The following is a 16,214-nucleotide window of genomic DNA, read 5'->3' on the forward strand; positions in this document are numbered from 1 at the left end:
AAAAGTGTTTTATTTTTAATACGCTTTTTATCTCTAGTTGAAAAAGAATATTTAGCAAATATAGTGACTAATTTATAGAAGTATATCTTGCAGTGTTGAGCTCAAGATTCTACCATAGGTGATACTGCCTGTCAAATAGGATCCCAAGTTACCTTAAGAATCTTAAGCTTTCATTTGATGATGATGATGATGATGATGATGATGATGATGATAATAATAATAATAATAATAATAATAATAATAATAATAATTTGCTCCCATTGTTGCAAAGAAAATCTTGTGAATATTCTTGTCTCCTTTTCCTGGTCTGTAAAACAGCCTGAAGCAGTAGCTATGAGGGGAGGGAGCTGCTCTACTTGTTTCTAGGAGGCAGCATGGTAGAAACCTATCCAGGTGAAAGTCTCCCATTCCTTTCAGCATCCCCAAAACTCTGGAAAAGCAGGAGCCATGTTCATGCAGGAGCCCAGCTAAAGCACCCCCAGTGCTGCTCTTTGGAGGTTGCACTATTGGGGACTGACACGCTGTGGGGAACCGAGTGCCTTTATTTTCAGGAGAGAACAGTGAAAAGGGTGTTGAACAACAATCACGCTTGGGTCCCCCCTGGAGGTGGCTGGGAGGATGGCACAGGTGACGGGGCAAGACTCCAGGTTGGAGGTCTAGGGATGCCCCATGTGTGCTTAGGGCTCTTGCGTATTCCTAAGGAATTTCTTTGGGCGTTGATTAGTAATTCTAAAAAGACTTGCACTGCTCTTGTAAATTTACTCAAAGTTTCTAAATAGGAAAAGTGCACAGCTGGGTCTTTGAAGGGAAGTTTAAATGCTTTGGTTACAGTATTGGTGACTGCAGAGCCCAGATCTTGTAATCTTTTATAATATTTGTGCTTCTACTTATTGTCATCTTTAAAATGTATTTCAATTTAAAGCCTTCATTGAAAACACGTTTCCCAGCAAACTGCTATAGTATATGTATAAAATTAATGTAATTAACACAAAGACTCTCAAGAGTGGAATCTTAAAAAAATCTACTTTTTTAAATAATTCTGTTAACTTTAAAATTGTGATTGTTTTAAATCAATAATATCATTGTCAGCACATTCTCCTTGAAAATGGAATTCATCTGGTACTGGAAAATTAATGTTTTGCTTGAGGCTTTGCCCTTTACCTAATGTAAATTAGAGAAATTGATTAACACAATAGAAAAAAGTTATACCTTCCCCTGTAATATATTTTTGATAGCTGTTGCTTGATGAATTAGTATATTGTGTGGTTTTAAATGAATATGATTTATTGCTGTTGTCTACCATATGAAGAAACACAAAAAAATTGTTTGCAGGATCATTGACTTGAACATATCAATGGCACTGTTGGACAATTCTTGCTGAGTGTTAAGATGATTTATGTAACAGACCGAAGGTTTCCACAGTAATGCATTATAGTCTCAAGCTATCAAGCCTTGTTCATGCAGAGACAAAAGAAGCTGAAAAACACTTTCTTCTGAAGGTGCTCTGTTTAGAAATTAGAGATAAGGTTGATCCTATTAAAACTGGTAGAAATATCTGCTGTCAAATACATTATCCTAACTTTAAAATGTGCATAAGGTAGGTTGCTCTTTTTCCTCTTCTAATGAGCTCATTGTTTTTACATTACTCTCGATTCAGAAGTATTTCAGTTATGTAACAATGTGTTCAATAATAGAAGAGGAGAGAGCCTGAAGCATCTATCTTTTAAAAACTGGCATCTTTCCACAGTTCAGATGCAGAAGCCTTCGTGCAAATGAAAAATTAAGACACGCTCTACATAGTTGGCAGTACCATTCATTTCATTTACATTAAATATCTATAGGCAAATTCCCAATTTTTAAGGAACTGTTGCTAATACCAGATTCTGTTGAGTATACACATGGTGACTGATGCAACCACTGAGCACACAAATTAGACTTAACTTAATGTATATTGTCTTCCGTGCTATCATATAGTAACGGTTTTGCTCTTTCCAGAGGGATTTATATTGGATATTTGAATGCTTGCTGCCTCTTGTGGTCAGTCTCTTTAAGGTATCTCCTTTGGTTTACCTTCTCTGAGTACTTTTTAAAGTTCTATTAAAATCATTTTGAAACATAAGTAAGTTTTGCTGGCCAACATGCCATCATCACTATGGAGTACTTAACCAAAGGGGCTTTATTTTTATTTCCTTCTTTCTCCTTACTCCCTTTTCCTCAGTTCTTATGCAGCAGCTTGTGCAAGCATTTCCCTTATTTTTCTGAAAACAATGAGTATCTGGGTTCCTCGAAAATAAATACTAGAATTTTTTCTGTGTGTGTTATTAGCATAGCAGGATGCTTAACCCTAATTTGAGTTACGGGTTGCTAAAGTAAAGAACTGACCTTTGACATACACCTCCCACACAGTTTTGCCGCCCTTCCATAGCTTGTTGCTGGATTTGGCCAGGCTAAGTGGCATAAAAGATAAATTGAAGGGGACCAACGAGGTCATTGTTCAGGAACAAAAGCTTGGATTTGGGTTGGACAGTGAATCAGGGTTAAGTGTTCATATCATTTTATTCTGGCAAGCTTTTCTCATAAAATTATAGGCTAAGGTGGCATAGATAATGAGGTCTCTTGATCTCAGAATGGGCATCTCAAAGATCATCTGCTTTATGAAGTTTCCATCATTTGAGGCAGAAATGTCACAAATATTTAACCAGAAATGGTTAATGGAATATTGTCCTTTAGATTTGGGAAGACATCCTTGATTCAAACAGCTTTTTCATAGTTTCATGTCTAAATAGCCCGTATTGCTCAGTTCTGAGGTTCCCACTGTGTAGCTCCCATCTGAAATATACTGAAATCTGCTTATAATAAATACAGGTGTAATGAAAATCCTCTTTATAATAAAGTGAAATTAAAGCCTGTGTCTGTTCAGTGCTATGCAGCAAGTTTAGTGGTGTTACTTTGCAGAGGGCTTTCTCTCTGGAATGTAATAAAGGTCCAGGAAGTTCCCCTAAACTGAAGAGCTGATAAACACCTCATCCACTCCCACAGTCATGAGATGAAAGCGAAACCACTGGCAAAGTTCCTAGCAGCTCTGTGGTAAAGTAAATAAAGCATTTACTGCTACTCTTTTTTGATTCAAAAGTGAAAAGGCGAGCTTGCTAGTATTTCTGTGACCAGTAGAATGAAAAGGAGCTATTCTGTGTCTTTCTGAATAGAGAAACTCCTGCTGATTGTAAAGCCAACTATGAAGGAAAAAACCCTTGGAGGGGGGAAAGGACCCTAACTTTTCTTCGTACCCCCAAGAAAAACCTAACAGAGCTGAAGCTACAGGCCACCATTTATTATTAATACATATGAGCTGTCCTTATGAATTGTAATTGAATACAGGGAATGAAGCCTTCCCTAATGCTTTTGATGGTAGATAACTGCTTTCATTAGAAATTCCAGACAAATGGCTTGGGTTGGAAGAAGAGATGCTCTAAGAGTTGGGGGCAGGATGATAACTGGCCTGGGAGTGGGAGTTCTTGCTGCAGGGCAAACCTCGGACCTGGCCTTGTGCTGAAGTTCCCTTAAATGTCTTTTTGTGGAAGAAAGTAACAATACAACGTTCCAGGAGAGCCCATTGCCAGCACTGAATCAGTTGCATCAAGGGGACTCCTCAAGAAGGCTTTCCCAGTGGCAAGGGGAGAGGTGACAGGAAAGTAGGAGTGGGTGTTTGAAGCTTGTAGCTTCTATTGGCAGGACAAGCATATGTCCTGTCCCTCAATCCTTCCCTCCAGGTGCAGTTGCAACAGCCTTGTTTCTGGGATATGCTGGGTTTGCTGTATATATATATATATCTCTCTCTCTATATAGGACTTTTGTTTTCTGATATGCCAGTGTGCCAAGTCATTACAAGCATCTGAACCATGCTCCTGGACAAGACAAACTGGAGTACTGTCACATCACTGTTGAAGTAACTTCCCTGAAGAAGTTATGCCTGTATGTGTTACATACACACAAACTAAGTATGGAAATACCAAATTGGCAGAAAATGTTAGGTGAGCAGGGTGCTCTGCAGATGCTTTCAAATATCTGTCCATACCATTAGCATATGGCTTGGATTCTGCTAGCTTTATTGAAGTAGTAAAATAGTTTATGTCTTAAATTAAAAAAAGAGAAAAAGAAAAGAAAAAACATTATAGGAAGTACTAGTGCTTGAATGACATGTTGTTTTGGTGTGTTATTATTGCCTTTGCTACATTAGTATTACTTTAAGACGCTTATTTAAGTGTATTGGACAGTGATGTGGCATCAAATACACTCTAACTTGTTCACAAGCAATAACCATGGTGTGATTTTTTTTTTTAAATAATCGGAGAGCATTTGTCTATTTAAAATGCTTAGCCCATATAATAACATTATTATGTAGTTACACATGATGCAACTTGGGTTGTGGAGTTTTATGCCACTAGTGTTTTACTTCCTTTTCAATAAGTGAAGCTAATATCCTAATGGCAGTTCAATTGCTTCCACCATGTTTGAAGTGTTACTAATTAAAGATACAATTGAAACACAGCAAATCAAAGTCTAACTGAAGTAAAACCTGGACTATCCACATATGGCATGTAAAAAGGGTGTACAAATAAGCAGATTTGCTGACTACCTCCAATATTAATGGTGTAGGCACACCCAGCCTGTCAATATTTGGTTTAGAAATATTTGCTTTTAGTAGCGAATGTGAGTTGAAATCCCTTCTTCTTCTTAAAGAAGTGGTGAGAGAATACTGTAGACTCTTGTCCTAGTCTTGCTTAAGGACAGTAGGAGGGCAGATCTCTCTTCCTCTCTAGAAGGTGTTGAGACATCTTGGTTCAGCAAAGATGCAGCACAAGGTATTTTCACTGTAGGATTGTGAGAGAGAAAACAGTTGTTAACACTTCTTTGTACCTGCAAAATGATGGGAGAGAAAACTCTTTTGAGGCCATCAGTCTTTTGGAACAGTAGAAAAGACAGTGTTGAACACAAAATGAATCCCTCCTGTTAGCTGTAGGTTACATGGATCTAGGTTCAGCAGGATTACAGTAGCCAGATCTAAGTATACTTGTGTGGGATAGTGCTGGTCCTGGAGAGCATTATGGGTGTTGTCCTTTCCTTCATTTCTGTTCCTCACCGCTTTGTTATTGTGGTATTAGACCTTAAGCTCACTTTAGGTACCTTTCTTTTCATCATCAATTTAATAGAATGGTAATTAGCAAATACTATATACAGTGTCCATAATACTTTTATTTGGTTTTGCACAGTTTATACATTGTGGTTGAGTAAATATCACGTATTCTCTTTGCCATGTGTAAGTCTCCTTTCCATTTAGTGAGGGTCTATTTTTACTGCATTTCCTCCCTTGGAGATGTCTCCACTGATGGCTGCATCGTGGCTTCTAAAAGCAGGGGCAAATATGACTTACAAATGGCAGTAGACTCACACCAGGTTCCCATTAAGGAGAGGGCAGGGGCAAGGGGAGAGCAAACTCCTTTGCCAGAGGTGTGCAACACAGCTGGAAAGCACAGGCAGAATCAAAGTCCTCACACATAAGGATGGTGATATCACTACGAAACCTTTTCTTCTCCCTGTTCTGTTGTTTTCATTCTTTGGGACTTTACTGTGGCCTTTGCAATCTAGCCTTCCTGTTCTGTTTCATACTAAGATATTTGGTAACAGAGGTGTAAACTTTGCTGGGAAATAAGCAAAGCAACCAAAACCATGGCAATGTGCGCTACAGCAGGTTCTTCTGTGTTCAGCAGCTCATTGAAAAGATGTAACAATATTGTTGGTCTGATTTAAGTTTTTGTGTCCATGGTCCTACAGAGGAGAGTAACCTCAGGCGTTGGGAGGACAGTATTACTATGATGACTAATGAAAACCCCCTTTGTTTATAATTGGGCATTGATTCTTCCCTTGTCCTTCTGCATGAATTCATACACCATACTGTCCTCCATTTGCAAACTCGTATTGGGGAAAGCATTTTCTTCTAACAGCTGCTCTTTGAAATTGTGCCCTCATTTTTGTCTTTCCTGAAGATACTTTGCAGGAGCAGAACGTATTTAAATCCTTACATTTCCAGATTTAACAAAAGTTGCACTCAGAGCAGGGCTGCGTTGCTGCGGTGGGGCAGGAAGGGTGGCAGTAGTCTCTGTGCTATAAACCTTGTGACTGTGGGCGTGGGATGTGCAAAAGACTGATCGCTTGCAAAGGAGATGAGAACTGTGTTCTCAGAAAAGCAGGGCAGGCTTTCAGGCTGAACCACTCGAACTGATCCCTTTAACTCTTGATTTGGATCATGTATCTAACCCTGCTCACCTTTTTCCTTTAAGAACTATAAGCATACCCACCCCTATCCCCCAAATGAGCCTACCTGCTGTACGGAGAACGTAGATAAATAATAGCAATTATCCACCTTGGTGCATTACTCTGACTTTGCCTGTGGCTTTTCCTTGGATCAGATTGAGTTGGATGACTTAATGGCAGCAGGCAACAAAAGACTAAACAGTTGCTCTGTGGAGTAACTCATGTAGATGAATGACAAAATGTATGTATCGTTGAGTTTGTAGATTAAAAAAGGAAAAATCAGTGTTTCTGAGACACCATAAATGTATTTTTATAAACACTAAGTATATTCATACAAATTATGTACTATTTATGTATTTATTTGTTTTTCTTTGTAGCAGAACAAATGCGTGGTTCTCCTGTAAGCCTAAAAGCAGAATCTTTCTTCTTCACTATATAATTCTTGATCTGAGTAGCAGGGAGTCTTATGAACCATTTTGAGCCAATGTTAATTTTATAAATTGCATTCCCTTTTCCACAATTCCCATGAAAAAGGTATTCAGCTAGATGAACACTCTTGGAAAATTTTAATAGGACCCTTGAATTCTGTTTGAATTCAGCTTCTTTAAAAAAAAATCTCTTTCTAATGGAAGCTATGAAAGTATCAGAGACTCTTATGCCTTAGAGGCAATTTTTCTTCCATACATAATGGTGAAACTCCACTGTTATAATATATGGGTGTTTAAAATATTCTCTTTGTTAAATTGAAGCCACTGCTTAGAAGTATGTAAGTTGGGCCCTTTTTGTTTGTTTTGTGTGACTTTTATTATTATTATTGACCCCTATTCGCATGATTTTCATAGCACTTTCTGTTTGCTTTTTGTTTTCCAGTCTTTTCCTGGCCCAAGCCTCGAAAGTGAAGATTTTAACATACCTCCTATAACTCCTCCATCATTGCCTGACCACTCCCTGGTGCACTTGAATGAGATAGAGTCTGGGTACCACTCTCTGTGTCATCCCATGAACCACAATGGCCTCCTTCCGTTCCACCCACAAAACATGGATCTACCTGAAATTACAGTTTCCAACATGCTTGGCCAAGACGGGACACTGCTTTCCAATTCCCTCTCTGTGGTAAGCATTTTTAATCTTTCCCTTCTGTTCTGCTTTAAGTTGTAAAATCATGGAAATACAGACCTCTCTGAAATCCTCTGAGGGGCCAACTCCTGCACCACTCAAGTTGTGGAGCAAGCTGGCCTGACTCTGGGTTTTGCATCGCACTCCCCATGTCAAATCCTCCCCCCACCGAAGGAGGTGGGGGTTTTACAGCTGATTTCTTCAAAGCCAGGATGTTACCCGCCACCTCGAGTAGAATTACTCCTGCTTTACACGGATGTAAATAATGACAAAAAGAGGCTCAAGGCTTTGACTTCCTCTGGAGCAGGGTTTGGATCCAGATGGCCGTTGTTCTGTGTTTGCCTGACGAGGCTCTTTCCATTCTCATTTGCATGTGCTGAGAGATGTACAAAAATTTAATATCTCCTTTCTTGTTTACCGCACGTTTGGAAAACAGCAAATGTTATTTCTGATTCTAGGCCAAATCTTATAGCCTTTTTACAGTTCCCAGTCCTTAGCCAGCCAGAATCCAATTGAAATGACTGGACGATTTGCTTATAAAGTCTGTCAGATAGTCATTATGGTTGTAATCTTGGGAAGCCTGATATTATAAATCACTTCTTTGAATGTTAAATTGCTTGCAACAACTGCAGAGCTGCTTTACATGTTACATTTTCAAGTGGGCTCTACAAATAATTAGTATACTTCTTGCATAGAAGCTCCATACAAGATTATTTAACGTCGATGTACAATTCTAAGCCAAAGAGTTAAAAATCCCATGGAAGAGGATGGGGCTTGGCATTGTGTGGAGCTCACTGGAATTCAGGCACTCTGCTAGATGGGTTGCCCAGGAACTGCAGATCCAGATAGCCGAAATTAAGAGATTCCTCGAGATCCAAGAGTCTGGGCTTCTCACCAAAGGATCAGAGCGTTAGGGCCCTGTGTCCCAGCTGGGAGGCTCTGCGCTTAGGGACTGAGGCTGTTGAGGCTTCCAGCTTGCTAGATTGCTAGCTCCCCATCACATTACCTAAAAAAAACCCCCAAAAAACAGGCCTGGGAGCCTGGGAGCTGAGGCAGCATGTGGAGGTTTGGGGACTGAGGCTCAGCTCCCCACCAGCCCCTCAGGCTAACAGCCCCAGAGTCAGGGGCTGGGGCGCTGTGGTGGCCAGAAAACAGTTAATTTAAAACAAAAATCTGCCTTGTCACAGTATTTCATTGCAACTTAATTAAAATAAAGCTGTCTTGATTTCGAGGATCTCTGCATTCCCTCTGAGGATGTCCCACAAGCTGTACTGCGGAGGGGCTAGTCTTGGCTTCTTATGTGCTGCTTAGTTGTTATTGATTTACTACAATGTTGCACGCTTTGTGTTTGAGGTCGGAATCTGACCCCAGGGTTATGTTCAATAGTGGGAGGAATGGGGGAGAGGCAGATTTTCATAGCGAAATATAAATACACTTTGTGGAAATGTTTTGAATTTTGCTTGCATTTCTACAAAGCTGATGGCATGCATTAAAGCGCATGAGCTAAATCTTGTGTGGGGTCCCAAGAATCAGAACTGTTGAAGAACTGGAAAAAGTAAGAGAAAGGCTTGGCACTCCAGTCAAGACGAGCAGTATTTCACTGAGTTGACCTCTTTTGAGCCATGGCTATGGATCAAAACTATGCATTCTTTTAAGCTCTGATGTTCCACATTAACCGCTTGCAACAAGCTCCGAACAAAGGGCCTTGAGAGTTTGTAGATCATCACAGTGAATTATTGCACTGAGGGCAAATACAAAAAGGCCGAATAATATAACTAGGCAATTTTGCTATTGGGACTTAGCGAAGATCAGAAAAAATGAAAATCAGACTTCAAGAAAATATGTGCTAAATTTTAACAGTCATTTCTGAGGATACGCTCAATAAATAAAGCATGATCCTTGAAGCATCATGGGCTAAGTCAACGGCCGTCCCTAACTTGCATGCCCTTTGCACACAACAGGGCCTCTTAACTAGCAATAGTTTTAACTCAAGCTGGTTGTCTGTCAAGGGGATTAAGCTACATGTCACGTTAGTACAACTGGTAGGATGTTAACACCACAGTTTTGTGCAGTTCAAACACTGTTTGGCAGTATAGTTCCTCTGATTTGAATTTGATAACTTGAGAGGAAATAACTTGAGGGAGATAATTTAAGTTAATTCTTCAGTGAATTCAGTGACTTCTTCAGTGAACAGAATGGCTCCATTGTCCTTTTGGCTTTCTATTGATGAAGAAAGACAGAGGATTTTGTAGAGTTAGCATTCTTTACTTAGCTTTGAAGCTCTTCTTTATAATCCAGAACCTTTTACATTTTTTTCTTCAATATGACTCTTTTCTCTCACTATTACTGGTCTGTAAGTTTCCTTTTTACTGTCTCATCAAACTCTGATCCATTTAACAAGTACTTGCCTAAATCACTTTTATATTGCCTCACATAGGAAATAATGTATAAGTTTCTCCAATCTATCTAAAGCCTTGGTGCTATATAATTTCTGGTATATCAACTACCGCTTAGTGTATTTGGAAACCATGTATCTCACTTCATTTTTCAGGGCACTAATGAGTATTTTTAGAAAAATTATTCTTAGAAATGAATCTGTTGGCTGTTCTGTATCCCTAATTAATTTCACATCTTCAGCAAATTTTACTTATATTGGGATAAATTCAGCTGCAGTGCAATGGGCCTCTGATTGAATTTGAAATTTTTTTTTTTTTTTTTTACTTTCAACACCCTTCCTTTTAGCCAGTTTTTAACCCATGTTGGTATTTTAGCAATAATACTTTCCTTTTTGTCTGTGTTAGAACTAGTGAGTGGTTTTCAGTAGGTGTTTTTATAGACAAAGCATTAATTAACGCTATCCAAGTGAAAGAAAGGAAACACAGTGAGCTCAGAAACAAAGGAGAAAATAGTTTGTACACTGATTGTAGCATTTTTCTTTCATCTCAACTACCAAGTGTTTTCAGATGATGATTTCTGTGATTTTGGATGGATTGAAAATTGAGGATGTACCTCTCCTAAAAACCCATCAAAACTCGCCCCCCATTAGAAGTCCTGGTTTCATACTGTGCAGCACTCCCTCAAAGCTGCAGATGAAATCCCTTTGAGTAAGGATTGCAGGATTTGCCCCAAGCTCTGTAAGAATTCTCTGTGGAAGTGCTTAAACACACACAATAAGACCCCACTACCAGCTCAGTGAATTCCTATTAGGGATCAGCTTCTTACAGATTTTTTACACTGTGGGAATTCTTTCTGAAAAATTTTACAATGCTGGGAGATGAAAATTTCCCGTTGCCATTTACTGTGTCTGATACTTACATTTAGAATTAGCTGCCTTTGAAGGTTTTTTGATTGATTGGACTTCCTATTGCACCCCCACTACCTAAAAAAAAAAAAAATCACTGAAATTTTCTCTTTCTCATTATTCTGCTGCCAGTTCATATATTGGCTTCTATGTTTGTGTATTTCTGTTTTCTGCTTAGGTGACATACAGGCATATACGCACACGCACACTAATTTATACCGTGCTGTCACATACAGATTTCTTTAGATGCTCATTATATCTGGATACTGGGGGGTTCAGAAATCTACAGAATTTGTGCAGGATGTGACACACAGTGGTGTGGACACACAGTCCAGCCCCGGCATGGTGGGCCACAGGTGGGAGCTCTCTAAAGTCCTCCTTCACAATGGACGTGACTTCTCTTCCTGCTTCTTAAGTGGATTCAATTAGATATAGATAGAGCTGTTTAATGAAGATGTACTGATAGTTCTGTAGCCATGTTTGTTTCTCTGTGATGGAAGAGGCATCCCTTCCTGATTTACTACAGCTGAGGTAGCCCTGTGTAGGTTTGGTTCAGTTCCAGTTGGGGCTTGACCTGCAAGCATTTCTCTGCATGAATTTTCCTGAAATATTCCAAAGACCACAAGAAATACCCCTCTAACATTTGCAAATAAATCCATTTATATACCATCCCTATGAGAATGTGCGTTTATCTGTAAAAATGCTTTTTGGATGTGTTCTATAAAATGAGTTTTACGGTGTGTTCATTTTATCCACAAAATTATAGACATTTCAGCTTCTTTAGTATGTCCTACAGATGATTGCTTTTTTCCCCAAGAAAACAGCATTAAAAATCACACTGCTGGTTTTACATAGAGGAAAACCCCCCTATTTTTGGAATGCTTTCATTTATAATCTTGTGCTGATCTTTTTGAAAATGTGGCTTATGATGGTATACTATAGAAAATTTACAAGAAAGAAATAAAAGAGATTTCAGTTTCTTGGAATGCTCCAAATTTCTGGGTTTGAAGTTTAAAGTGGAAAAGATGTTAAAAGGCAATAAAATCATGCGATTTATTTCCCAAATGCTCTACTTGTGCTGGCAACAAAAGCCAGCATAATGTATATACTTAGGTTTATTGTCATTTTTAGTATACAGCTAAGGCACACTTTGAATTCAAAGGCTACTGTACAACTGTTTTGACAACCACCACATCAGTAGGTAATGTGCAGGACATATGAAACTGAAGCAAAAATGTTTCTTTAGGTCTACAGGGAGTGCAGTACATCAATGAATTCAGATATATTAAAGCAGCATGAATTTCTAATATGTTGCTCTTATGGAAAGACCACTGGCATATTGAATAATGCTGCTTTCAAAGCAGAGCAGAAGATGTGATTACAGACAATTTCATTGCTGTTTTTAAAATAAATATTTTCAAAATCTTGAGGTATTTTATTTCATGTAATGCATAAAATATGTAACAGTGGACTAGAGCTAAAGATCTTCTAGGACACCAAAGAGTAGATGATGTCAGCTATAATTATTCAGATGTGGAATAATAGAAGCATTAGTTTAAAATAAAATGCATGTCACAAAGGCCCATGTCCTTATATAAAAAAAAAGCAATAAAAAGCTTTTTTTTTTTTTGCACACTTTGACAGAAGAATAAAGGCAATGAATAATTATTTAACATTATGCCCCAATTCATCAAAGCCTGAACAATTACGTTATACTTTTTCATGAATTATATTTTTTAGATATGCAGCCCATGAGAGACTAATATCTTAAACAAAATGTGGCACTGTATAACAGGGAAGAAAGCAGACAGCTACTTTTTTTTTTTCATTTTTCATCTCAGGTAGAATGAAGCTAGCATTTCTTATTCACAGTACAGTGGCTAATAAATCCAATACAGGAGATTGTTGTTGTTGTAGCTGGGATGTATTTAAGAGATTTTTTTTTTTACCAGTTTCATACATATTAGTTTAAATTCAGTATTCATGACTCATCTTGAGGCTGACCTATACAGTTGATTTTTTTTGGCACCTTTAAGTGTTAGTGCAAACTACTGAGTCAAACAGAAATTTTTTATTTCTGATGAACAAGATGAATAACTTTCATAACAAAACAAAATATTTGCCCCTTCTAACCTAAGTGTTGAGATTTGAGTCATGCTTGGATACTTTTTTCTAGCTTGTATTGCATGCCAGTGGTAGAAGATACTTTTAGTCTCTGGTGAATACTTCACATTTGTGCCTCATTACCAGGCTCTGGTCTTCAGTTTACATCAAAATTTACTGTTATGCTACACAGACCTGCTGCTACCCCAAATTTTATTGCAGTGAGTTATTGCCATCAGAACCACCAAATCATAAAGCTAAGGTCATGGAACATCTTGTGTTAAAGTTGTGGGGTTTTGTTTTGGTTTTTTGTCTCTTATTCTTTGTATTCTTGCAGGATATCTTTCTTTTCCAAAAGACCATATTTTACAAGCTGGATTTTCTCACTGAAATAAGCCTTGTGTGGCAAAAGGTTACAATAGTTAGTGTATGTTTTGTCAAACAGCCTAACCGTAGGGATACAGAGCCAAATCTTCAGGTGATGTCAGTCAGCATAACTTTATTGTCTTCAGTAGAATTATGATGATTTATTCCATCAAGGGCTCTGGGACATCATGTTTATCTTTCCTTACTTCTGATGTCTGCTCCACTCTTTTGTCATCAGAAAGACAACAGAAAGGATATGTAGAGGAGCTGATTAAGATGTAACTTGATCAAAGTTTTGTAAATACCTGCATATTGCATATCTGCTAGTAGAAGGCTCTTCACCATGCTACAAAAAAACCCCAAACTTTAAAACACCTGGTCTCTAGAAATTACAGCTGTATAAAATCAGACTGGAAACAAAGCATTCATTTTAACAGTGATAGAGATTTACCATTTAGACAATGTACTACGGGAGGTGGTTGGTTCTGTATCTGAGGATTGAAATCAAGATGGGGCATCTCTCAAAAAGATGTGCTCTGTCTGGGACTGGTCTCATGAATGCCTCACTACAGTGGGGGGACCAGAACCTTCCCGTGGGTCACATTGTCCCTTGGGGTCTCTCGGCAGTAAACATTAGTCCACGCATACGTGGTAAGGGGAACATCGCTGGTAGCACCTCTACAGGTTTTCCTTCTCAAGAGAAAATAGCAGAGTGGGAGAAAGCACCCTGTGGGAGCAGGCTATGGATGGACCCCACCTTCTTGAGGTCAGCTAGGACTAGAATTGCTGTGAAAATATTTGTGGCTAGTGTTTTTCATGAACTTAGCTTTTTTTCCTGGTCTTAAACTCTCTGGTAAAGCTATACTTTCTTTCTTTCTGTAAATACTAAGAACTTACCTTAAAGACAGAGCAAGTAAATATTTGCTCATTACTGTATGAAAATATTTGTACACAAATGACAGAACTCTCTTAAATTTTTAAAATTGCCATTGAAGCTGTTGATTTACTGTCAATGGGGAAGTACAGCATTCTGCTTATTTGAATGTGGTTGTTGAGACTCCATGTGGCTCACATATTTCACAAATTCAGTAGGAAAACAACTTCAGTATAATTTCAAGAAGGAATAACAAGGTGGCATATTTTATTTTTGAAAACAGCCTTCTGTAGAAAATGCTTTGGTGAACTTTTTTCACAACGGTTACCCATTGTCTGATAGGAATTTATTTGCTACATAAAAAAGTAAGAAAAGAAAATGTGTAGCAGTATTAATTATTGTTTCTTAGACTTTAACTAGATAGGCACAGGCTAAGACATGATGAATGTGGCACAGAGAGAAAGCCTGCAGTTGCGGGTGGTAGATTATACAACACCTCACATGTGAAGTACTCACAGGAGTGATTAATGCATAAGCAGCAACATAGCTGTAAGTGTCAAACAAAACAGATAACAGAGTATGCAAATAGAGAAAACATAACTCTCAGAAAATGTCAGAAATTCAGGGTTTTCAGCAGCAGAGATTGTTGACTTTAATCTGCTGCTTTTAACATCGCGTGTAGTTGTCGAGAACAGCAAGATAATGAAATGTTTCTGAAGACTCAGTCTTTGGCAAAAAAAATCTTAGTGATCTTAAGGCCTGTAGATGGAATAGAAGTGAAATGTCTGTCTCAAAAACTGTGAAGATGGTTTTGTGAAGACAAAAAGGAAGGAGAAGCCCACAGTGCAGATAAAAGGGAGACTTTTGTGCATCGGGTGGAGTAGCCTCTCCTTCCACCTGATTCATTATTTAAATGCATGTATTTGCATTCCTTGAAACTTGGAAAGCGGTTGAGAAGACTGCACACCCTTCATGTATTTGTACTACATTCATCACCTCATCCCACCTTGTTCAGGGAGTAAAAAGATGTGTTGTGTGGACAAAACCAGTCTCACTATGGCGTGCTCTGTTTTAACTCAAGCTGCCATTCGCAAGCTAGAAGTTCAGATGTGCTGCATGACTCTGCTGAAGGCTGGGACACCAGCAACCCAGAGCTTCATGACAGCGTCACCTGCTAGAATGGAGTGTGCGTTCTCCTCGTCTAGTCTTGCCTGTGTAGAGTCATGGATATTTAGCAAAATTTTTAATTCACTTTGGGAGAAAAAACACATTCTTGGCTTTCTTGATTTTTCTGAGTTGAAGGAATTTAAAAGGTCCAATTAATAGTCTCACAGGCTTTTTATCTGTATTAATGGTTTTACAGAATTTTATGTATCGTTTCAGTTTTTCACTGACTTTTTGCTGCAGGAAGTATATTACTGAAGGAAGAAAAGAATTCTGCTTGGGAGTGTTTTGAGATTTGGAGAAATAATCATTAGAAAAAAATGCAACTGATTTCTTATTTATCCTTTGTTCTTGTTCTTTCTCAAGGCAATCAAGAAATGCTTAAACTGTAAGGATGCCTACTCCTCCCCTGGTCCTTTCAATAACATAAAGATTAATTTTAGATTGATGTCTGCCTCTCTGTTTTTTCCCCCTTTCGTTTATACAAAGTCTACACAGACGCACTATGTAAAAGCCCTTTCTCAGGTTGGGGTTCCTTGGGGATGGTGTGTAAACCCTGAACCTCCACTGCTGGTGTAATGCTGTCCTTCAGCCACATGTATGCAACTTCTTAGCATCTCTGTAGCCTCACTCACACGCCTTTCAACTGCATTTATGGCATGTTGTACATGCTGCTGCCTCTATATTTGGACAATAAACATGAAAATTAATGTTCTTAATTCATTGACTGCATCTCATGGATGGATACAGTTGCAAAAAAGTATGTAGTGGCAGCAAGAATCATTATGGAGTGAGGAACACCTCTAAGGCATGCTCGTGCACATCTTACGGTTACAAAACCCACAAAAATGAACCCTTTCCACCTGAATTCTGGTGAACAAAGGCATTAGAGTTTATCTTACATATTGTCAGTGTGTACCCAACATTCCTATTTGAAGCAGCCTGCAGGGAAGGAAAAGAGACAAAGGAGATGTTGCA

General features: G+C 38.5%; 1 protein-coding gene across 4 annotated transcripts in view; it reads left to right on the forward strand.

Annotated features, from left to right (window-relative positions):
* Positions 1 to 16,214, forward strand: part of TOX (thymocyte selection associated high mobility group box) — a 221,726-nt gene that overhangs the window by 122,281 nt on the left and 83,231 nt on the right. For all 4 annotated transcript variants that reach the window (XM_054818093.1, XM_054818091.1, XM_054818090.1 and 1 more), the window contains exon 3: positions 7,183 to 7,425. In XM_054818093.1, coding sequence (XP_054674068.1) covers positions 7,183 to 7,425 — 243 coding nt within the window. The remainder of the gene's footprint in view (positions 1 to 7,182; positions 7,426 to 16,214) is intronic.

The sequence above is a fragment of the Grus americana genome, chromosome 2, assembly GCF_028858705.1.
Source record: "Grus americana isolate bGruAme1 chromosome 2, bGruAme1.mat, whole genome shotgun sequence".
Taxonomy (NCBI): domain Eukaryota; kingdom Metazoa; phylum Chordata; class Aves; order Gruiformes; family Gruidae; genus Grus; species Grus americana.